The 24182-nt window shown below is 39.8% G+C and overlaps 1 protein-coding gene across 5 annotated transcripts in view; it reads right to left on the bottom strand.

Annotated features, from left to right (window-relative positions):
• Positions 1–15748, bottom strand: part of pax5 (paired box 5) — a 51618-nt gene extending 35870 nt beyond the window's left edge. For 3 of the 5 annotated variants that reach the window (XR_010913918.1, XM_067498809.1, XM_067498812.1), the window contains exons 1-2: positions 8853–9957; positions 1422–1587 (exon numbers count right to left, since the gene is read on the bottom strand). Coding sequence is in view for 4 of the 5 variants with exons in the window: in XM_067498809.1 (XP_067354910.1) it covers positions 1422–1587; positions 8853–8928 (242 nt within the window). In the remaining variant the exon portion in view is untranslated. The other 2 variants (XM_067498810.1, XM_067498811.1) reach the window with 2 other exon arrangements.
• Between the last annotated feature and the right edge of the window lie 8434 nt (positions 15749–24182).

The following is a 24182-nucleotide window of genomic DNA, read 5'->3' as shown; positions in this document are numbered from 1 at the left end:
CCTCTGCTGTACGGTAGAGTAATCCCTTCCGTGAAGATGTGTGCTTCTGTAAATGTGTGTTTCATGTCTTTCCTTTTGTGTGTGTGTGTGGTGTGTGTGTGTGTGTGTGTGTGTGTGTGTGAGTGTTGCACACGTGGGGTGTGTTGCCTATTTTGACTACTCACAGCTGGAGTATAAACACAGCTAAAGGAAAAACAATCTATTTTCAAATGGAAAACTATTTAAATTATTCACAGCTGAATCATTGGTGAATAAACGAGCGTGGTTATGATATCCACAATAAACACACACACACACACACACACAGAGTGGTAGAGTTAGTGTTTTTGTTCTGCTGGCACCAGAGAGACAGAGAGGAGAGGATAAAACAACCCTCCCTCCCTCCTCCTATCCCTCGACCCCCCCCATCACAGTAACGCTTCAGTGAGTTGAACGGCCAGGACAGGGGGGAAAGAGAGAAAGAGAGAGAGAGAGGAAAACAGAAAGAGAGGGAGAGAGTAGGAGAGGCAAGGGAGAACAATGAGCGACACATTTTTTTGATATAGCTGAGGGTCGCTGTAGCTAATCCTTCCCCTCCGTCCCTACAAATGGTGTCTCTTTCATTTTTTCTTTCTCCTGCACTCTTCTTCTTTAAAACGCCTTTTCCCTTTTGATTGTGTTCCTTGTTCTTGTCTTTCTTCCATCAGCCCTCTCCCTCTCTCTCTCCTTTTTTTTGAAGGGGGGGGGGGGCTGCAGAAATATAGTGCCACTTTCATTTTGATGCTAATACCAAAAAGTGATGAATCTTTTCGCTTTTGTCCCCCTTACTTCTGTAGGGGACGGAACGAGCAGGGATTTACTCTTGAATTTAGCTTTGAAAAGGTAAAAAAAGAGGGAGAGTCAGACAGAGAGAGAAAAGATGGGAAGTGTAGGAACACAGGAGTCATGAGAAATACAGGAAGCAGAGAGGGATTTTTTAAAAACAAAAAAAAGTAAAAATAATTGTCAGAGAAACAAGACAGATACATTAGGGGCAAAGGGAAAATATATGGTGGCTGGTACTGAAAGGCCTCTATTGCCTTTATGCAATAGAGAGATTTGTAGGCAATAGAAGATTTGACACTATATATGAGTCAATATATGTGGTCTCATGATACATGTCATTACAAAAAATTAAACAGAAATTAATGTGTGGAAAGTTGGCAACATTTTAAGCTGTCCTGTTTCATGCTTTAATATCTCGCAATGCTAAGATTTCAATTTGAAGGATGATGTCTATCAAGGGGGCTTAAATGTTTATACATCTTTGCCAACTGTTCAAGCCGAGACATGTCAAGTCAAACCATGTCACACTCTGCTGGACACTGTGTGTATAAAGGGGTCAACTGTGAATATTTCCAGGAGTGTCACCATGTGATCCTTGGTGGTAGTGTGCCGTTTACCTCCCCAGTATCTTGCTGACACATCCATGGCTGACTCGTAGCTGGCGTGAGATGTCGCAGGGCCGAACACCTTGATGGGCGAGCTCAACTATTCGCTGTCGCACTACATCTGGGAGGGGCCTGCCGTTTACAAACACACCTCCCAGCTGGTTCACTCCACCATGCCCTTAAAAACAGGGAAAATGATACAGGTTGAAATGAATCCGCATAAATGTATAGATCTATGGTTAATGGTCAGTGAAAAGAGACACAAATATTGAAATCATAGTTGATGAGACTAAATTACTGACTTTATCTTCATCTAGTTCCGAGGACATACAATTGTGACAAATGTCACTAATTTTGCACAGGACTACATCTCTGCTGCTTTGGCGGTATATGGGCAACAGCTACAGTCTCCCATTGCAACTCAAGGTAAGACGCCTTGCTAAAAGGCTGCTCAGGTACTGCATTACACATAAGCATCACTGTTCACAGGGATGTACTTAATTCAAGGGGCTACACACTCTAGTCTGCAGATCAGCACGCATATCCCATCAGCTTTGTTAAATGCCACTTTTTCTTCTTCTCACCCTAATGGATTTCTCTTGTTCCGAGGACAAAACTGACCACTGCTCACTAAGGCCTTCAGCCAAAACCTGCTTCAACACGATTGTGCAATGACAAATGTTGAGGTTGTGTCATTCATTGTGTGATTCTTTTGGCCAGTGGTTGGTTTGGTTGAAGCTTATTTATAGATGTTCATCCATGTTAATCAAAGAAAATAAGAACAGAATCTCAACTGACCTGAGTCCTTACCATTCACCAGTATATTTACTGGTGTTTCTTTGCATTTTGTTTAAGTTTGGTTGGGAAATATAGCAATTTCACTTTCTGTATTAAGATTCCACAACTGCTGGCCCCTGACTGGAGTTAATGTATGATTGTGAACAGATATGATTCCTTTGCTTCCACTGATTGAGCTTGGGTAATGGTACCAGTTGCACTACTGGAAAGTCCAAACTTTGCCCATTTTCACTCGGGGCAAAGAATGCTAAGATCTCAAGTAAATGAAGGGATTTCAATTAATTATTGACCGGGACCAGGCCCCTCACTGAAAGATACCACTAATATTCCCCCTGAGGGATGAAAGTTTATGAGAAAACAAATGAAAGAGCAGCACACTAAAATAGAATATAAAACAATGGAACTGGAGGAGAGAGTATTGATTTGTAGCAGTAATTGATCTGACCATGGGATCATTTTACAACAGAGAAAGGCATAGCTGCCATAACTTGCACGCTGGATAATCACATTTAAACAGTAATGTAGCATGGAGAACAGGTGGAAAACAGGTTTATTTGTGGGGATTTAGGCTGCATCCACTTTCTATTTTTTAGACCAGATGTCCTGTTCTGGGGAATATATTTGGTGCTGATGACCACAATTGAACATTTGCAAACACACTGAAAGTCTGCACTGAGTCCGTGCAGGCCAGACCGCTGGCACTTCTTCTTCTTTCACTGTTTCACTAACACTTTCTGTACTGTTTGGGAAACACACTCTCTCCTGCTACCGACAATATGTATATAATATCTATCTATCTATCTATCTATCTATCTATCTATCTATCTATCTATCTATATATATATATATATATATATATATATATATATATATATATATATATATATATATCTCCAAAGGCAGGCTATAAATCAACTAGAATGTCTCCACCACATAATCCACGGGCTTTTGTATTACCATAGTGATTACGTCTTTAGGGGAAACGCACACCCACTAATCTTAGCTGCAGGGGTAATAGATTTTAAACACATTACCCAGTGCAGGGATACCCCCTAAAACACAAAGCTTTACCCTGAACCTGTCCCCCTGTCCTCTTCTATTCACCATCAGGATAAACACACACACACACAAACACACACACGCACACTCCCCGAACCCAAGTATAAATGGATGCACATATGGGGAATGAAGTCAGCAATGTGGCATCTAGAAAGTCTCATTCTGTGAAATCAAACAAAGCCATTTCCAAATGGCTGATGCGTACGGTCACTCTCTTCCATACTACTTTATTTTTTAAGATAGAGCAAGCCTCATTATGCAGATGTCTTCTGCAGACAGCACAATTTGAGAAGCAATCACTCTTTACAAAAGACAGCAATATACAGAAAGCCGTATGCATTTATGCCCATGTCAACTGGGCTCATCCAGTACTCAAAGATTAATTGGCATGAAATGTAGCAACCAGTATGAACTTTAAAATGTTATGCCATCACCCTTGTGAACACATTCCAATTATTTTCAGACTTGATGATGAATGTTATCAAAGTCATTCCCAGACTGAAGAAAATTCCATAAAAGTAAAGCAGATTGAAGTCCGTATCGGAAGTTTCACTCAGCTTGTGTGATGGCTTTTGTTGCTCAGACGAACCTCAGCTGGGGTTTAGTGACAACAAAACAGACTCATTCACTGGAAACTGAGAAAGTGAAAACTGATACAAAATATTTAGATGATATGATATATAGGAGGCCACCATTTATACAGTATAACAGCTGGATAGTGGGTTCAAGGGCACCTGCACTCTGATTATCATTTGACTCTAAATACATAATTTAGAGTCTCACTGTCAAAGCTCACTCTAGTACTGATACCATACATGCAGAAAGCCCTTTTTACCTTAGAACTTGCTAATGACTGTTGACGTCTGTAAATACATTGAAGAATTGATTCAAGTCATTTTCATCTGTAGAGCTCACAATCAAAATCCTCCAGGGGTCTTACAGTACGCTGATTCACTGGGAATACTGGAAACAATCCCTTTCTAACACTGCTGAACCCTTCTGTCTTCTTTGAGAAGAGACATGATCAGTTCACCTGCTTGAACTGGATATGTTCATTGTCATCACCTTGCACCTTACAGGCCCCAACAGTGCACACCACACTCCTGAACCCTACTCTCTATGTCAGGTTTGAGTGTGCCTGTCTTTAAGTTTGTAAGAAGTAGCAATTCGCTGATTTGCACAGATTGATTCTTGTGATTGTACTGGAAATCCTGACCGTATTATTCAACTGGGTGCTGGCATTTTCAGATATTCCTCAAAGCATGAAGAGGCCTCTTGACCTACATGTACAAATTCAAGTCGTCAACACACACTCAACACACTCTCACTCACTGTAAACACATTTTATGGTTGTAAAAAGGCGGTGTTCCTTGTTCCTCGCTTTATTATTCCCTTAAACCTTTCCTGCTAGTTTCGATGAATAAGAGCAGAGTTTTTGCAGGGTTGTTTATGGAAGCCTACTGTGCTAGGTGCTCTTCACCACAGGTATCTGCAGAGAAGTCTTTCCCTCTGTCTCTCTCTCTCTCCCCCTCTTTCTCAGATAAGAGTAAATGAAATGGTTCCTTTCACCTTTCCTATCTGGGCCAAGCCATGAAATACGCCTTGCTTTGTAAAGAGATGGAGAGGAATGACTTGTGACCTACAAAAACCTCCAGATAACTATTTATTCACTTATCTGTGCATTTACTGTTGGTATTAGACGTTCAGACTCTCACCATTCTTTAGGTAGGGAAAGGGGATTATGTGTTTAAAATTTATTCTCCAAGCCTATAAACACTGATAGAAACAAACGCAAAGACATACACATTCTATAAAGACATTTGTTTATCAACCACTGTAGCATAATTCTCTCAATAAGTGATATAATTCTCATTTTAAATGCTGTGGGGCATGTTTTTGCACACTTTCATGCATTAGGGAACCAGTAATGGCCTTAGAGTCTGATGTGAGTGTTTGATGTGGAAGTTTTTGACACTGTAAAAGGTTCAAAATAAATTTCTTTCCATTTTTGGATGAATATTCACTTTTTTATGGAATAATGCCTATAAAGATCCAGAAGAATTTAGGATTGATGTTCTCTCACAGCTGTGTGGTTTAAGGGTGTGAGGTCCAGCAATTCATCACACTGATCAAACAAATTAACCACTTGTTTCCAGAAATTCAATCAACGTGGCCAGCTTGGGAGGTTTTGTTGCAAATTACATACAAAGATTCTGCCAAATTAGTGGTCGTGGCATTTTAGGATCTTTCTATGAAAGACGGACTTAGAGTCTCTAGAGGGGGACAGAGCTGGCAGAGGCAGCACTTTCATTTTCAGAATGAGAGAAGGACAGAGACAGCCAGGGAACCAGGGGTCATTATGCATCCCTGTTGTATTTTATTTATTTACCCTTTATAGGAGCTGACTTAAGAGCCCAGAACCTCCCCAGAAATGTTTGATTGATTCACTGTTTCCAGGAAGAACAAAATACAGCGATAAAGCAGAATATATTCGAGCTCCCCCATCCAGAAAATAAGGTCCATTAGGCTCCCTGTCTCTATACATTCCTCTGTCTCTCTCTCACTTTCATCCTCGACACCAACACCACCACCCCTCCCTCCTCCTCTCCCATTTCTCATACCTCTTCACGGCCTGACGACTCAAAAATAAAGCAAAAGGGAAATCTAAACAAAAAATCCACCGGTTCTCCCTTCTCCCTTCTCTATTAACAAAAAAGTGTGTGTGTGAATGTTGGGGGGACAAGAAATTATTTTTGGATGAAAACTTCTTTGGAAAGTTGCCTGTGGCAATGGAGATGAAGCATATTTCCTTGAGCAAACACAGTGAATAGATCTGTGAGATGTGCCAGACAGGCATTTTGGATGAAGCTATAGTTATTTTTCCTTATGAAAGGTAAAATAATTATATGGACTCAGGGAAGCCTGTTAGCTGATAAACCATTACATTTATCAATAGTTATTTTGTGTTTTTAAAAAAATCACTTCACCCTAGGCTATTCATATTTCAGGGGACGTACGGTCAAGATAAAGTTTGATTTAGAGTAGATTAATTTGTATTTTCGTGTCCTATTTCACCACCATTTATTTAATTTTGACAGATATATTTTTTACTTCTTTAAGCTCATGAGCTGATCACTAAGGTAGGCCAAAGCCTCGACTACTTAATATTCAGCATACCACTATTACCATTACAATACGTGATTATGAAATCCGGCTCATTATCATCACAATTACCTGGTATAGATTTTAAAAACATCACTGCTACGTTGTTCGTTATAAGACAAAACTTGACTCAAAGTTAGGAAGGTTTTAGGAATTGTGAGCCTTTCATTTTTGTTTATTGTCAATGCAGAAGTCTGTTGACCGAAAATTGAATTTAACATAGGGGATTATTCTTCTAAAAATACATAAATAAATTTAATAAAATAACATAAAATAAGGTAGTAAATCTGTAGGTTAAAAATGTTATTAAATAAATGTTGTCAAATAATGGTCAGGTTTTCTGGGACACTAAAACCCCTGACTGTAAAACTTGTAAGACTTTTACTGCATAAAAAGTAAAAGATGAAAAGTTAGTACAGAGCTTTACACTCACTAACACACACACAAGAATACATTTACAAGCTACTAGAATCGATTTCAATGGTTTAAATTTTAGGTTGTTGTAATGTTTAATACGGACACACATTGTAACCGACACTGAAACACACCCACAGAGACACACACACAGCGCGCACATCCACGCTCTCTTAACATTTCCACGCGTCACAGTCGATCCAACCCAACCTCTCTCTCTCTACCTTTGACATTTTTTAGGTGTAATCGTTTTAAAGCGTCTCAAGCTTTGACACATATAACTTTAGCTGCACTGTTACCGTCAGCACCGCGGATCATTGGCTTTGGTGAAACAGCTAGGAAGAGGAAGCATGATTCGTTCTAGCTTTCAATCGCGCGTGCGTGAGTGTGTGTGTGTTAAATCCTGCAGCAAAACGTGTGGAACCTTTGTCGGTCACAAAACACGGGTTTTTTCCGGGACTAACTAACTGAAGTATAGTCGCATAATGCAGAATCTGTTTGTTCAGCTTTATAGTGCAGGAGGAAAATATTACATGAAGAACTGCCATGCAACCTGTAAATACGCATATTGCAATCACTTTTAGATATTATAAAGTGTGAGTGTGTGTGTGTGTGTGTGAGTGTGTGTGTGTGTGTATAAAAAACTAATAATCATTGAGCTTACTGAAAGTTCATGTAACGTTCATAATTATTTAATATTATTTGGGCCTGTGTTTAAGCCTGTCTTTGCAGTTGATTATAACTAAAAACATCAAATTAATTTCAGATTTCTATATTGACCCTCTGTGATTTTTCTTTAAAGCTCTGCGTTTTTTTATGCTGAGACTGAATGATTAAATTAACAGCTTTAACTTTTTTATATAATATTAAAGCAATGAAAGGTTGCTCCAGCTCATATGAAATAAATTTGGGAAGGAAAGTAGACTGAAAAAAGAAAACAAACAGAAAAACAAAAAAGCGCCCGCCTTGTCACGACTGAGTGACCAAGTTGTGTCCCCCTGTTTATATGATCTTCGCATAGCTACGTCCCCAAACACCTGCTCATCTGAACTGTCCTTGAACAAGACACGGAGCCTGCTGCACGCTACTAGGCTGAACCTGTACGTGCTCTGACCTGAAAGGAGACTTTCCCTGCGGGGGATCAACACAGTCTCACATCGTTATTATTATAAGACCTGGACCACTCTCCGCCTGCAGTGTGTGTCTGTCTAACCCGGTTATGTGCAGAAACACTGTTACTGGTTGTGGATCAAGTTCAGCTTTTAGTCATGCTTTGTTACCCAGCTCTCTCTTCCCCTCTCTCTCTCTCTTCCTCCCTTTCTTTCTAACCCCTGCACCCCCTCTTCCTCTATTCCCATCTTCCCAGGCACCAACAAACACAACAAAATAGTCCTTTGTAGCCTGCATTACAATGGATTTCACAGTTCAGAAAAAAAACCTTCACATTCCTCAGGTTTTTCGTAAACCTACACCTGTTTGATGTGTACATTCAGAACAATCTGGAATAAATAATCAAGTCGTAGGGTGAAGAACAAATGCAGGACCCAAAATTAAAAGAGAAGAAAGCAATTCCTGAATTTTGGCATAATATATGTGCATGTATTGTGCAAAATAATATTTGTGCAAAAAATTCTATTTCTTAATAAATAATAAAATAAGACACTCCGCATTTTTTAAAAGAGATATTCAGGGTGCACAATACATCTTTAAAAAGCTACATCAAAATCTATTAGATAATAGGTGGCAGCGTCTTAAATTAATTATTCCGATATTAAAATTGCGCTCGTATTACTTTAACACTGTTGCTGACTTTTTAATGTAGCTTCAGCAATAAAAAAAATAGTGGACTTTAGCAATGAAAACAAGGATGTTTTTGCAGTGCATGGCACAGCTGGAAACGACACTGCTCTGCTGTTATTACTCTACATGCTCACCGACTTGGTGGGTGGCTCTGGTAAGGGCAGATGGGAACATGCAGATGAAGGAAATTAGAAACGCATAAAAACTTACTGTGCATTGCCGCAAACGGGTCGTGCTTACAGTGAATCTCCATCGGTGAAGTGGGACTAAACGGCCCCGGTACCATATGACGGTTATCAAAGATTCCACCGGACACCCCGCTTCACTTGGCCACTATAACTACTGACAGACCGTGACCCAATAAACGGAAAGGGGTACCAGTTCCCTTTAAACAAACTTTTCGTTTGTCGGATTAATAAAAAAGAGATTTGGATGACAAGGGGACACACGCACCTTGTCTATATTAAAATATCAAAAATGGGAGAGCTGCAGGTGGACGGGAGGAAAGAAACAGCGTCAAAATATGAATCAGAGACGGGCTCCCTCCTCATGGGGACGGGACACCACAGCCGGTCTGTTCTGGCGTCTCCAAAACCAGAGGAGGGAAACAACAGCGATACTAGCGCTCATTCCTTATGTCTGCTCGTCAACACCGAGATGCACCAGTGCAAGGGTGCAAAAATGTCAAACTTTTGCAAAAACATACGGAGAACAAAAAAAGTGTAGCCTCTCTCCCTTTCTTTTCTTCTCGGTTCACCGGCCGTGACCCCTGAACTGCGACTGCACCGGTTGGGGGGCTGAAGTTTCTCCTCTACGTTTATTAAAATGTTTAAACATGTACAAATAGAAAAAGACCCGGTTTAAAGAACCAAAATGTTCATTACAGATCCACGTTAAGAGTGACTTTTTTCTTCCAGGTTATTTAGTGCGAATCGTCCTCGGCAGTTGCTTTCACAATTACATTTGGTAATCTCCCTTAAATAAAGCCAGTGTGTGCGCGTGAGTGCTCACATCTTGATGTCTCGTATCCATCGTGTCAAAAAAAAGAGCAAAATACAACAAATTACGCACCAAGAAAAAACAAACAAAAACCAAAACCAGCACTCTCTGCTCTCAGCAAAAGCCACTGATGCTATAACTTTAGAGTTGCTGTCCTGTTTGCATGAACGAAATGCAGCTCTTGGTCCCTCAACTGTCCCTCTCTGTTGACCAGGACCCACTGCACGAACGTAGCTCTAGGACTCCCGGTTTATGTGTGAGTTTGGAGGAAATTTCTTCGCGCCCGAAAAGAAACCAGTCCTACAGACACTCAAACATGTACCTGTTTCCGCGCTCATGCCAGAAAAGCCTAAACAGGTTTCTTTAAGTACGCAGAGAGAAAATCTGCCTGCGCCCAGCGTCCACGGTGGCGCACGGCGCGTTTCAGTACCAGCTCTAGTGCGGACAGCGCCCGCGCTCCCAACCCCCGGAACCCTAACCTACACGCGCCGGCCAGCTGCACGTCACTCACAGCAAATCCAGCCAATTGCAAGCCGGTCGCTGCCCCCACGTCACAGGCAAACCCAGCTACTCTCGGGAGGGGGAAGATAGTGATTGGCTGGGGAGAATCCCGTGGGCCAATGACGCCGCCTATTTATTGGGCTTCCACCAATTAGGAGGCTCGGTGAGGCGACGCAGCAGGGCTCCGGGAGTAGGTGATCATATGTTTAATTTCAATTAACGAAGTAAAAAACCTAATGCCTTTATACCCATTTGCGCTCAATTTATTCATGTCAATATTAAATGGCTAATTAATTGAGTATTACTAAAAACCAGGCTTAGTTGCAGCAAGGATTTATAAATGACGGAGAGCTCAAGAACTTAAAAAGCAATTGCCATTCTCTCCTTGATATAGTATAACTTTAAACAATAAATCTAATACATATAAAGAATTAATATTCTCAACGGGAAAATGTGAATTTCTTGGCCTATAGATTCCTATCAAACACATTTAACTGTAAAACATTATTATATTTCTGTTCCATCTGTTTCCATTTCCATTTGTAGGCCTGAAGGAGTGAGAGTTGTCAAGTGCTATGACAACACCCTGGTCAACCCCCTTTTTCAGCACGCTGTTATAAACCTTTGTCTTGGGGAAAACTGAGAGAAAACATATGAAACATGCATTCCCTCTCATTACCTAATTGATTGCGGATCCAAACGGATGTCGTTTTTAATGAAATGCAATTGGCGAGCTCCGAGCTGAGAGAGGAGGATTCAATACTATGTTCGTCCCAACTGATTTGAGAGGGCCTATCTGAACCTCGCCCCTGTAATATTAACCACACAAATAGCCTAAAGCGTGAGCCATATTAAAAAGTGTTATTTCCCTTCTTCCTGCTTCTAGACATTTAATTATTTCTGTTTCTCGGTGTTTAAACTGTGAGTAAATGAGACACATTTGGAGCTACATTGGGCAGAAATAATCATTTGATTCTAGTATCAATAAAGATAAAAGACATCACAGATGATATCGTTTGGCTTTTTACTGTGGCACAATAATAAACATTAATAATAGCTATGTTCGTGTTGTTCTGTTTACTTTATCCTGAAACGGTTGCTACGATTGCGACCCATTCTATCTGATCCTAGCATGGCTATATTGTAGTAATATTAGGTTTATTTAATTTTATTTTTGAAATGCTACCTTTATTTTTTAGCTTTGCATTATCGTTTCCCGCCTTTCTAAAAAATATACAGTTCCACATATGAGAACTGGCTCATGAGTCTGTCAAATCCCCAAGTGCCTAAAACCCAAATATAGCAGAACTAGTCATACTGCCATATCGACCCCACTGAAGCAATTATTGATTTTTCAGTTTATCTGTTTATAGTTATGTCAGAAAAGTGTGAGGTTTAAGTTTTATTTGCACTTTCTCTGTCAGTGGCTTTTTTGATTGTTGATGTTTGCAGGATGAACCACAAGGGGGCGTGACACCATGTTCAAAATGCCCGTGTACGCGCATACTGGCACACACGCGCGCAAATATAATGTGTAAAGAAACTTTACCATCAACATAATTTAAGAGTATTTCGGCAGCCCAGTTAAGAGACTGTGAACTACGCAAAAATGTAAAGCTATAGGCCCACATAGGCTTATACAGGAAACATGTCACCATTTTTTGGCTGTTAAATAAGATATATATTTTTCTCACCCAGATCTTCAACACTAAATATTGTTTCATGAAACTTCATTGATTCCACGTCCCTGCTCTTTAATCCACTGAGGGTGAAGTCGCTACACCCCGAAACATTCACACTAATCCTCATTCATATTTCACATCTGTTTCTTCAGTATTCATGAATTTAGGCCTCATACAAATCTGACAGACAGCAACCCAGATTGTTTTTTGTTTTTAATACAAAAATGACAAAAAAAGACACCGATGAAGTTAAGAAAAAGAAACCTGGTTATTGTGCATCTGAGAATTTGGCCTATAGGTCACATGTGACAGAAAGAACCAAAAGCAGGTGCGACACCTGTGAGGGAAAACATCCTGCAAAGTGTAAAATCTTGGCTCTTTAGTGTTGTTATACGCATGTTGCAGTGTAATTATTTTACGTTTACAGTTTCATTTACTTTGTGCCTTTCCATTTCAAAATAAATAAATAAATATGTTTTAATGGCCTGGAGGTCTCTGAACAAGGACTATAAATCAAACGTATAGCGATATCGCATTCTGTTTTTCCCATTTCGTTCTGTTTTCCTCGTGCAGTTAGTCTGTTTTTATTTATTGAGATAGAGCACAGCGCTCCACACAGAAATGCCGCCGTGGCCTTGTCTCTCTGATTTGCAAATTAAATACATAAGCAATTAAAAAATCCAAACACAATCAATCATGTATACAAATTGTTGTTGCTTTAGGGTTGGAAATTTGGAGAAAACTTCCATCAGGGTAGGACGACTTTAATCCGGGGGTCCAAATCCATTACCATATTTCATTACCTCTCCAGTGCTGGAAGTGGGTGGATGTGAGGGTGGAGGGGGGAAGGCAGGAGGGTGTGTATACTTTTTTAAGCATTAGTAAGAATGTGGTTGAGTCGTGATAATCATTTGGAGGCAAATTGGTGGCAGTGTTGTTGTTTAACTGTTCCCCTTTCTCTCCTTCTTTCCCTTCCCCTTCCTCCATCCACCATGAAAGCTTCGGCTGTTTTGCTTTTTTGCACCCGAACCTCGAAACGAAAAAGCAATGAAAAATTAATAGCGCATGTTAACTCCACCAGCTCGTTTATTACATGGCCGCTGACTGTAAACATAATGAGAAAGCTCCCGTATCTCTTCTTAAGTTTTCATTCGCTTATAAAATATGAAAGTCATAAGTAATAAATAAAATATATGGAGTGAGCCGCCCTGGACTTGTGTACGGAGCAGGTGAAACAGTCCTTTTTGTCAGCATTTGGCTATTGATATTGCAAGTATCTGTTTTTACCAGACCCGCCTGTCATCAGTCTGAGAGAATACAATCTGCTGGCCATAATATCAGGCCATGGGCTGTGTTGTGATGAGGCACTTTAGGTCAAAACAAAAGTAGGTTATGCCATGTGAGGTCAGGTCTCTCTCTCTCTCCTCCTTCCTCTGTTTCTCGCTCTGCTCCATTTCTTTCTATCGTAGAATTCTTTGCTTGTAAAGCTTATGCGCACAAACCTTAATGCATGTCTATTACGCATTTTGACAAGGCTATTTACTTAGAGAATAAATTATTCTCTAGTGAAAAAAAAACTCTGTGACGTCTAAAAGTCGATGGGAACAACTACCAGGGTTTATTAGCCTATTGCTGAAAGTGACATATTGTGTGAAATCTAAATGGTTTGTCTTAGTTTCATTCTGTCCATGTCTTGGCGTCAGGAAACCCAGTTTAGCATGTGCAGAGTGTTTATTGCCATTATAAAGAGATGGTAGGATTTGGAAGGCATTGATCAAAATTACGAGTTAAACGTTAACGATTTCTAAGAGTCAAAGTGATAAGTGGTCTTGTTGTATATTTATTATTGATAAAATAAAGATTTATCGTCAGCCACAGACCCACTTGTCGTCAGACAGTGACTGAAATGGCGGCCATGCTTACTGGAAGAAACCGGCACGGAGTTTACGGCCAACCTGCATGGCGGGAAGAGAGGGGGGGTGGGGGGTCTCATTAGATCCACTTTCATTCTCACAGATTCTCCTTTATACCCCAAGCACGTATTTCAAAGTGAGAGGAAATGAAGAGGCTCTAGGTATAGGCCCTGGGCCCTAAGACTTTACACATCAACAAGGGAGGGCCTCCTTTAAACTCTGATTTCCTCAGTGGCTAAAAGGTTATTATCCAACCGCTACACATTTAGTGCTTTCACCGTTTATCAGGGGGTAAGGCCCACTCCACAAAAGACCGCAAAAGAGGTATTATTTGATGACACGTTCCCATAGAAAGCCGGGCACAAGCTAATTTATTTCTATTATGAGAGAACGTGTGGCAATCGGGATGCACTTCCTACCACAATATTTTGAAAATGAATGTGAATGACACCACTAAATTCCGCATGTAGCCAAATAAAATGCTGTTCAGAAGTGTCTTACACTGAATGGCCATTTCATGTTCTTACTAACGGGCAAGCAGGGGGAGATTAGGAGATTAAAGCAGATGTTGGGAGAGAGGGCTTTTCACGAAGAATATTGCCCTTTCAGAGAGGCTGATCACCTGCCCACAGTTTCTTAATGACAAACGACGTTTTATCAATGCAGACGCAGCAGGCAGCAATATGAAATGATGTAATATCCATTGGGTGCCATAACGAGGTCGATGGCCTGATCCACTGCTGTACCAGTCCCTGCTGTTTTTGAATAGGCCTATATGAGATGAACCTGTTGAATAAAGTGATGCAGACACACTGGAAAGTGTCAATCCTTGAAATTAGAAGCAATTTTTTGACTGAACTGGTGAGAACCTAAACAATTTCTTCAACAGGAAAGAAAGAACACAAGTCGCCTCTACTGGTTTAACATTACCTCATCATCTTACATTGGAAAAATTCGTCCATTCATTAAATTAAAAAATGCAGTGGATGAAAAACATCTGAATCTGCCTTGTCCTGTGCCACACAATCCTGCACAAATCCACCAATCACCTCTTCCAGGTGATGGGGCACGTGGAGCTGACCTAAACCACAATGTGGTGCCAACTTAAACAGCATGTTTAAGTTGGCACCACATACAGCACCACATACAGCACCGCAGACTTAAAAGTAACGATAAAACGGTGAAACTAAAAACTAGCTAACAAATATGCAGCCATACATTTTCATTGTCATCTTATAGACAGAGAGGTATCCTAAAGACAAGAAAAAAGTTTCATTTCGCTATAGTGTGTGGGCAGGTAAATAAGATCATGCTCCAGCTTCTGGTATTTTTAGCCCCAAAGAACAACTTCAGAAAACTTTGTTATACAACTTGATGCATCAAAATGAAAAAATAAATGTAAATTACCTTCCACAAATGAACACATTAAAACTCATCCAAAGTTTCTCACAAGGACAACCGATCAACCAATTAACTAATGTTAAACTCGTTAAAATAATACGTTTACCGATTATAAAGGTGAAAGGAAGCTCAAATGAGCGGGTGCGACCCTACCTGCTCTTCCCAGCCGCAGTGCTGGACTTTTGGGGCCCTGGTCCATGTTACCCTGTAAGAACAAGGGAGGCGATGGAGGGAGAAAAAAAAGAAAAAGGACAAAAACTTTTTTCCAGTGTCCCCCTCTCTTTCCCCTTTTTCTTTCCCTCAATCTCTGGCGCTGTTTTCTTCCCTCCCTTCCTCCCCCTCTCTCACTCTCTCACTCTCTCGCTCCCTCTTTTTTTTTTTTTCTTTCGTTCTGTAGTACTTTTTGGGGCAAGTTGTAGGTTGAAATAATTCGACCCTTCCGCTCCCTATTGCACTCCCTGCAAGTGCTCAGTCAGCTGCAACTAAACGCTTTAGGTGGAAAAAGGGCTTCGGGGGGAAGCGTGAAATGATCACGCCGAGTAAAAGAGCCGCTCTCTCAATGTGTGCTCATGTCCTGTCCTTTTCCTGCGCGAGCTGCACACACAAATGCAGTAGCCTGCGCGTACACGCAAACGTGCACGTACTAAACACACACGCGCGTGGACGCATACATACACCCAGGATACAACCCCCCCCCCCCCCCCCCCCCCCGTAGGGCTGCGCCCCCCTAACTCGCATCTGTTACCAAGTTCCACTTTACTAAACTTTCCCGCCCCCGCTTCTCTCTCCCTCTTCTTTTCTTACCCTCCCTCTCTCCTCGTCTTCTACGTTAGATTCATTTTCTCAGGGACACACCCTGTAAATAGCTATGCAAGTTGTAGGTACTTTCAATTATGTGCGTAATGCCAGTGCAAGCTTTGGCTTGATTTGGCTGATTTTGTAAGTGATTTTGTGGCTGATTTTGTAAGTGAATATATGTCTACCGTCCTTTTAGCAGCTTCTGAAAACACCTTAGCGAGAGTTTCTCCAAACTTCTCTCTCTTCCTACGGCGAACACCTGTTACGCATGGTGTTCTTCGTACATTACGCACGGGCCCAAAATAAATAGTGGAGCAGGTGCACAAGCTGGGCTACAACTTCAGCTTCACGCATTTGGAGAGTGCAGCCTTCTCTTGGTGCTTGCGCTGCGTGCACAGTGTTAGCTACAACACGGATAGTTACGGTCTTTAGCTCTGATTGTTCGACGACACACACCTGTGCACGCATAACATTTAATTTAAATATTAATTTGCCAACTGAAAATTTCCACTCATAGCGATACCGCTTAGTTTAGCTCACACCGGCAACTTTAATATCTGGCGGAAAAATGACATTAAGATTTCCTGTACATGTGCGAGCTGTTGGCTTCATATTAAAGCAAACATCAAGTAAAAATGTTGCATTTAGTGATTAAAAATCGACTCAGGATTTACTCACTTTACTACAGAGTTATAGTCTCTCTCTTTTGGTTTATCGCAGCACAATCAAAGCCGTTCGAATTACAGTTAGCTAAAAACAAACGTCCATTATAAGTTCGTCATCTTGAGTTCACACTGAAAAAAATACGTTTTTTTCTATAGTCGTTTCATTTTTGTTCACACTTTAATTTTACAATTGTTTTAACAATATACAGATGCTCCCACAAAAACCTAAAATGAAAAAAATGTTTTAAATATATTTTTTTTAAACATAAAAATACAACCTATGTCAAATGACTATTTATATTTTGTGCGTTTATTTTAAAGACAAAAGCTGAATGTTGTGTATCAAGAGCGGAAGTGTTTCTTTGGGGGAGAAATTAGGCTGCTAGACTTCAGCCAGTAAAGGTTGAGCCGGAAGTAAGGCGCTCTGACAAAAACTAAAAATAGCTTACTTTTTACGCATAATTCTTCTTCACAAAAGGTTTCAAATATTTAAAAAGGGCTAAATAAATTCAATGTAATAAATCGCAGAGCTAAAACGGAGGGAATGAGGGTTGATAATGGGGCCTCTTCCATCACAACAATCTAACTGTGATAAAACACCAACAGGACAAAACATCAAAGGTCTCCAATCTTCCAGTGAAAACTGGAAATTTAGAATTAGAGGAAACATCTTACAGTTGTTTTATTGTCTTTTTATGTCTAACTTCTCCTTCTTCACTCCGTTCCTCCAGACAGCTGCAGGTCTCAGGGTTCACTCGCAGCCCCGAGACAATTGAGTGAGGAACAAAGCGCGAGACAGCGACCCATTCTGCCCTGCTTGTCGACTCGCGCTGCAACACTGCGACCCTGACCTTCGCCTCGCGCCCTCAACATCAAAGCATAAATGTTTTCAAGTGATTCAAAATGAGGCCCAACTCTGACCTTCAGGTGGAGGAACAGTCACCTGTAAATCGATTACGCAGTTATTATGTGGAAATATAAAACCGGCTGTAGAGGATGAAATTAAAACTAAACTGAGAAAAATGTTGCAACAATATTTCAGAGTTAGAAAGGGGGATAAACTCCTTAAAAATCTGCTCTCTCCCTAAAATGTAACGTACAGACACTGTTGTCACTTTTTCGATTCTCAAAGATTATTAAATATGTTCCCAGTTTTCAGAGCTGTATCGTGGCTGTATTAACAATGGAGTTCTCTATTGCAGTCACAAAATCTGGAATTCTCTGCAGACTTATCTAATTTTTATCTTTTTATCGGAACATTTGAATGCAAGACCATTTCTTTAACGTGTGAGTTTGCAGGTATAAGGCTGCACAATTAACTGCTATTGAGCTGTTTAAAGATTAATTATATCACACATTGGTCTGAATTTTGTTATTTTGTGTGTAGTGACATAGCAGGATGATTAAATAGGCATTCATATATAACATATACATATCTATATATAGATATACAGTATATACACAGGCAAGCATGGTTAGACATCATTAGCCTATTTGCTATTTTCGTGACAATTATTGTGTTTTTTATATCACGAAAACATGACATTTCCTATTACATTTTCTAAAGTTATAAATATATTATTAACTTTATGGTAATTTATTATTGCTAATACAATTACCAGTGCCATCTCTATTTTTAGTCACCACATCAATTTGGACGCTTTTTATGTGTACTTAAAAGACTAAAACACAAAATTATAATTAGCTGTGTAAGATACAAAAACAATGTCTTAAACATTGCTCTGAAGCTACATTTGTGTTTACTACTTATTGTCAGTACTTAATACCGAGTGTGCGATAGTGGCGCTGGGGGTAGAGCGGTCGTCCACAAATCCCCCAGTTGCTGGCTCAATCCCCGGCTCCTCCGGTCACATATGAAAGTGTCCTTGAGCAAGACACTGAAACCTAACTTAGTTGCTACCGGTGAGCGTTGGCCAGCTGCATAGCAGCTCCCCCATAGTTGCGTGTGTGAGTGCGAATGGATGGATGAGAAGCAGTGTAAAGCGCTTTGAGTACCAAAAGGTAGAAAAGCTCTATATAAGTGCAGATCATTTGTTTTACTAAGTTACTCGTTTGTCTCCTGCAGCCTCAGCGTCTCGCTTACAGGATCTCTTCGAATAATTCACCATAGTTTAGATATTCATCATCACTTGTTTGTTTTTCATCCCTCTGCTAATTAATGTAATTAATATGAGGGGAGTAGTTGGATCGGTGACCCGAGCTCTGACCGAGCGGAACCGGAAAGAATCGCATTAAAGCGCGAGACAGAAGAACTAAAGGGGCGATTTGAACAATAAGTAAACACATAAACACAGGAGGTGAGGCTCCCGGGCTCTGTGGGACTTTTGACTTTCACCAGACCGTTTAAATGTAATGTAAACTACAGGGAAAGACAAAGATTTAAAAAGACCAAGGAAGAGAACAGAAAATATGGGTATTTCACAGATTTTGCCTATCTGATGTATTAAACCAAAAGTGATCAAAATAAGCCTAATTTCAGCTACTTCATGCAGTTATTTTTAATCTATAACAGTTTTCTTTATAAGTGCTCATCATATGTTTTGTATATGAAATCCCTTACTCCAAAGTAACTATAGCTGTCATATATTTAATAATAAAAACATTCCCTCATTTCCCTCTAAACACAGGGTTAACATTTTAATAAAAGTTATGTTTAGAAATTTGCTTTAATACACACATTTCACATTTTCCCAGAACCTGACTGAAAAAAGGTAGATATTTTATTGCTCATGCGTTGCAGTTATCCTGCCTACTTTGTATTCTTCTTTTAATGTCAAGCACTTGCATATGTTGAATCATGCTATGAGAATAAACCTTTACTTCCTAAATTACAGACTTACCCAGAGGGTCAAAATACTGTTTTAAGGTTTCTTTTTATTCTTTTACCTAAAGTAAATATTAATGGTGTGACATAATACTACTTTTTATCCAACTCTGTTTCACATTTCTGTACATAAGGACAGGAAAACCTGTACTAAGACGTAGATAAACACTTGCCTCTGGTGTGCACGTATTTGCCTTTGCTTTCCTTGAAACATTTAGAGCCACAGTACTGATTGAGCTTACTTCTATATCCCTGGGATTTAATTCAAAGTGGCACTTCACTGTGGCGATACAAGGTTCCCTTTTTGCAGCCATGGTGCCTGGGTGTTGCTGTGACTAGAGACTAGAAGAGGACTTAAGAGCTCCAGGGTGGATTGAGAAATGGGACACATTATTTGTCCATGAAACATTATGTGACACAACATGACACATGGCCATTTGTATGTAAAGGTAAACATTTCAGCGTGACGATTCGACAAGAGCGGACAAGGCTCCTGTCAATGTGGTTTTATACTCGCAGTTGAGTAAGAGGTGTTGATGCATCGTGTAGAGATGGAGAGTGAGTGTGTGTGTGTGTGTGTGTGTGTGTGTGTGTGTGTGTGTGTGTGTGTGTGTGAGTGTGTGTGAGTGAGAGAGAGAAAGCAAGAGAGAGGGAGAGAGAGAAACTATGCATGCATGTGTGTGAGTGTATAGAGCTTCTGTTCACAAAATGAATCGACACAAGTCACTTGGTCCAGTCTGAAAAGGTTTTTTCAGGCTTGTTTTCTTGTTCTAGATCTCTCCTGCTGAAAGCACTGACAGAATGTTGATCACAGGCCTTCACAAAATGTGTTTCTTGCGGAGTGTGAAAGTATTTACCTGTACTGGTAATTTTTTTAATTTGCAAATATGTGATTGTCAGACACTACCAGCTGAACCTTTTAAAATTCACTGACCACAAAGTAATGAACCTCAAAGTACCCCACGAACACCACTGGTAATTTTTGCTTGAAACCCCTCATCACAAGTGAACATTGCCTCAATGTGAGCTGAGAGCATTTTAGGCATTTAGGCATTTTTATTTCTCTGAATTAAAGTGTTGAATTTAAAGTAGGTTTGGGGAATATAAGGACACATGGAAACAAGAAAAGAAGGAAAAATAAACAAATAAACCAAATGAAGTTAAAAGGATTGATTGTTTTTTCTTTTTTTAATTATTTTTTCTATTGTTACCCTTCATGAACTGTCGACCTCCAGGTTGAGAACCATTGGCCTGAGTTAGGAATCATATAAAAATCCTTAGGTCTTTCAGGATTGCATTGGTCATGTCAAACAAATTGATATCAATATTGTAAGAGCCCACATGTATCCAATGTCTGAAAAAGGCTCTAGATAGTGAGCCCATTAAAATTTCACTTGAAACTCCAAAAATACTTTTATATGGCCACTGTGACAATCTACCTCATCCAAGTGAGTCTTATCATTTGTTTCCTTCTGCATGAGCTTTGCCACTGATTAGTGCATGCTCTACTTGTCATATTAACTTCAGGATCTATTGAATCTCTCTACTACACTGTTAGTTTTCTATCCTGCAAAGCTACTTGATGCTGTGACATCTAATAAAATTACTGAAAATATAACACTTATGTTAATATGATTGTAGACACTGTCACTACACTAATAAAACAAGGCCTGTGTGGTGCAGTGAAAAAATGTATAAGTGAATGGACTTTAGGTTCTGTACATATGATATATGTGAATGGCTCCACCACAGTGAACACCATATGGGTGATGCATGGAAGCCATTTTTGTTCATAAGTGCTGACCCAAGGCAAGTCTTTATTTTCAGAGGGAACTCCTTCTGCCTGGCTGCTTTGGTAAAAAGTATGTGGTTGTATTCACAGTCATGGGGACTGCACCAACAACAGAATAGGAAGAAGAACTGAAACAAGCAAATGCAACAATTTATAGTTGGGAGTTGGTATGTTTTTCAGACACCTAACCATTACTTTTAGGGTTTTGGCTGCTGTTTTCATTCTTGGCTAGTAATCAACAAAATGTCTTGTTTTTCTGACCAACATCCATAATATTGTATAATTGAAAACTAAGGACATCAGAAAATATTCATATGTGAGCAGATGAAATCAGCGATTATGTAAAGGATTTGTTTTCTGGAGCTTAAGTAGCACATTCATTAATTGTTTATTGTTTCACTTGCAGATACATCCCATTGATTAATTGCACTAAAAGGGCTTTACAGTCGCTGCAAAGCAGATGCAAAACAAATTGTTTTTAGCCCTATTTTGTGTACAGTTTTTGAAAAATACTAGAACCTCTGTTTTATCACACTGGCTATGCTGAAGTAACAGAGGTGTAAAGGCCACAGTTGGAGCTAATTTAAAGTCTTAAAGACTAAAGCCTAAACATAAGATCATGAGTTTGAAAATATTGCCAATACACCACAGTGGCTGAAGAGAATCCTGTTTTGATAAAAAACTCCATCACAACTGTTTGGTGCCAAATGAAAGTGGGAGCTGCCATCGCACATACAAACACCTTCAAATGAGAGCAATGACATGCTTCTTTTAACTTTTTCTCCTCAATAAAGATCATTCATCAGGCAGAACCATCCCTCTAAAATGTGTGATTGGAAACCAGGGGACTTTAAATCCCTGTATTGGACACTTCATCCATCTTCAACACGCCATTGGTTGGGACACTAGGAGATGAATGGCTGAACCACATGGCTCCATTCAGTCAGTATCTTCAACCATTTTTAAAATAATAATGGTAAATACCAGGAAATTCATGGAACCCAAAATCAGGCAGCCACATCACAATTTCACTGAGGCAGTGAGGCATCCCAAACCTGCATCCAATTTAGAAAGATATGGGGAGCAGTGGAGGCAGAGGGCCCCCATATGCACTTTTCCAAAACAAAAGAGATGCAGGATATTAAGTGTGTGTACGGTATGTGTGTGTTAGATGTATACATGGGCTGAAGAAGGTGATAGCATTGGGATACGAGGTGCACCCTAACCTTTGGAAGGAAAAATTTAGCTCTATGATGGCCTTTCCTGTGTTTTCACGCATGGAGAAACCTCTGGAATCAGATGACATTCACCCTCTGATTCTCTATCATAATGCCATTTGCTCATTGCTTTTATAAAGGTGATGCCTATAGCTGGAGTTTACAATTACTCTCATGATGTGGAGGGGAGAAAAAGATGGATGTCAACGTTATAGAGTCAGCATGAGAGCCAGGATGGCATAATTTTGCTGTAAAGTGTGTGTTATAAGTATGACTGATGGGGACAGCCAGTTTGCTGAATTACATTTACATATAGATTTACATTCCCATCAACTTGTAATAATGGCACAGGCCTGATGGTCCATACTAGTCATTCAGACGTCCAAACACACACAGTGTGCACATGCACATATGTTGACGTTTCAAAAAAACTGGAAAAAACTGAGGAATGTCAAAAGTCCTAGTTTCCATCAGACTGACAATAGTCTCTACGTAGTCCTGGCAGATGTTTGGTTTACAATTCAAAAAGGTAAAGCATGCCAGGTTACTATTCCAAGTGCACTTTAAAAATCACATTTGATGCATGTTTTAGTTAATTTTATGAGGGTACCTCAATAAAAACAAGTTTTTAGATTATTCTCCCACAATATCCATATTTATCAAAAGTCTTTAAGTGTGAATTCCTCTACAAATTAATTTTTATCAGATTATAGGTTTGGAAATTGATCATCAAGAACAAGTTACACATATTTTAGGATTGTCCAACATAGTTGCATAATTTCGATTGACCCAGTTTCTTTTATATTTATCTTCAATTTCTCCATCTAGTAAACACCCAGAAAAGCTTTATCTAGACTACACTAACAAATCAACATAAAGGTAGCTCACACAAAATGTCAACAAGAACAGAACAAATAGCCAATATGGAAAGTACAGCAGCTAATTATAGACCTAACGTTAATTTAGATAGTATGAATGAATGGGGCCTGATCACACAGTCACTTGCATTTAGAGAGTTAATTATTTTTTATCATTGGTACAGTGCATTTTCCAATATGACACACGACTAACCCCACTCTATAAAAAACTCATACATTAGAAGTACATTTCTATGGGCTTTATGCTCTGGAAAGTTACTTTCAACACAGCACAAGTCCATATTTCTGGCTCTGCTGTTTTCTCTGCTGAATTGGGAGCAACTGTGGTTCAGCATGTAGAGCGGTTGTCCACCAATCCCACAGTTGTTGGTTCAATCCCCTGCTCCTTCGGTCAAATATCAAAGTGTACTTGAGCAAGACACTGAACACCAACTTAGTTGCTCCCGGTGAGTGTTGGCCCCATCAGTGTGTGAGTGTCTGTGTGATTGTGAGTGCGAATGGGTTAATATACAGCAGTGTAAAGTGAAGACCATTTACCATTGAGTGTTTATCCAGTCCTTCTTGCCCCATGCTAAAAGTTAACAACTACACTGACTTCTGGAGCTAGATGGCAGGGGTGAGTAAGCCAATGTTAGCCTCCGCATATCAACATTGCTAATGTTAGCTAGTATTTGATAAGCTTGGATTAAATGAAAAATCTGGTTTAGCACACTTTCAATTTTAATTAGTTAACCTTATTTCAAAGCATTGCAAGTAAACTGAAATATGAATATGTCAGTATTTTTTACCTGAAAAAGCTTAGTGTTGCTCACGTATAATTTATTTTACAGAAATAAACACTTTTGGGTG

Source organism: Channa argus, chromosome 3 (assembly GCF_033026475.1).
Source record: "Channa argus isolate prfri chromosome 3, Channa argus male v1.0, whole genome shotgun sequence".
NCBI lineage: Eukaryota > Metazoa > Chordata > Actinopteri > Anabantiformes > Channidae > Channa > Channa argus.
Note: the sequence above shows the minus strand (reverse complement) of the source record. Positions and strands in the feature narration are given on the sequence as shown.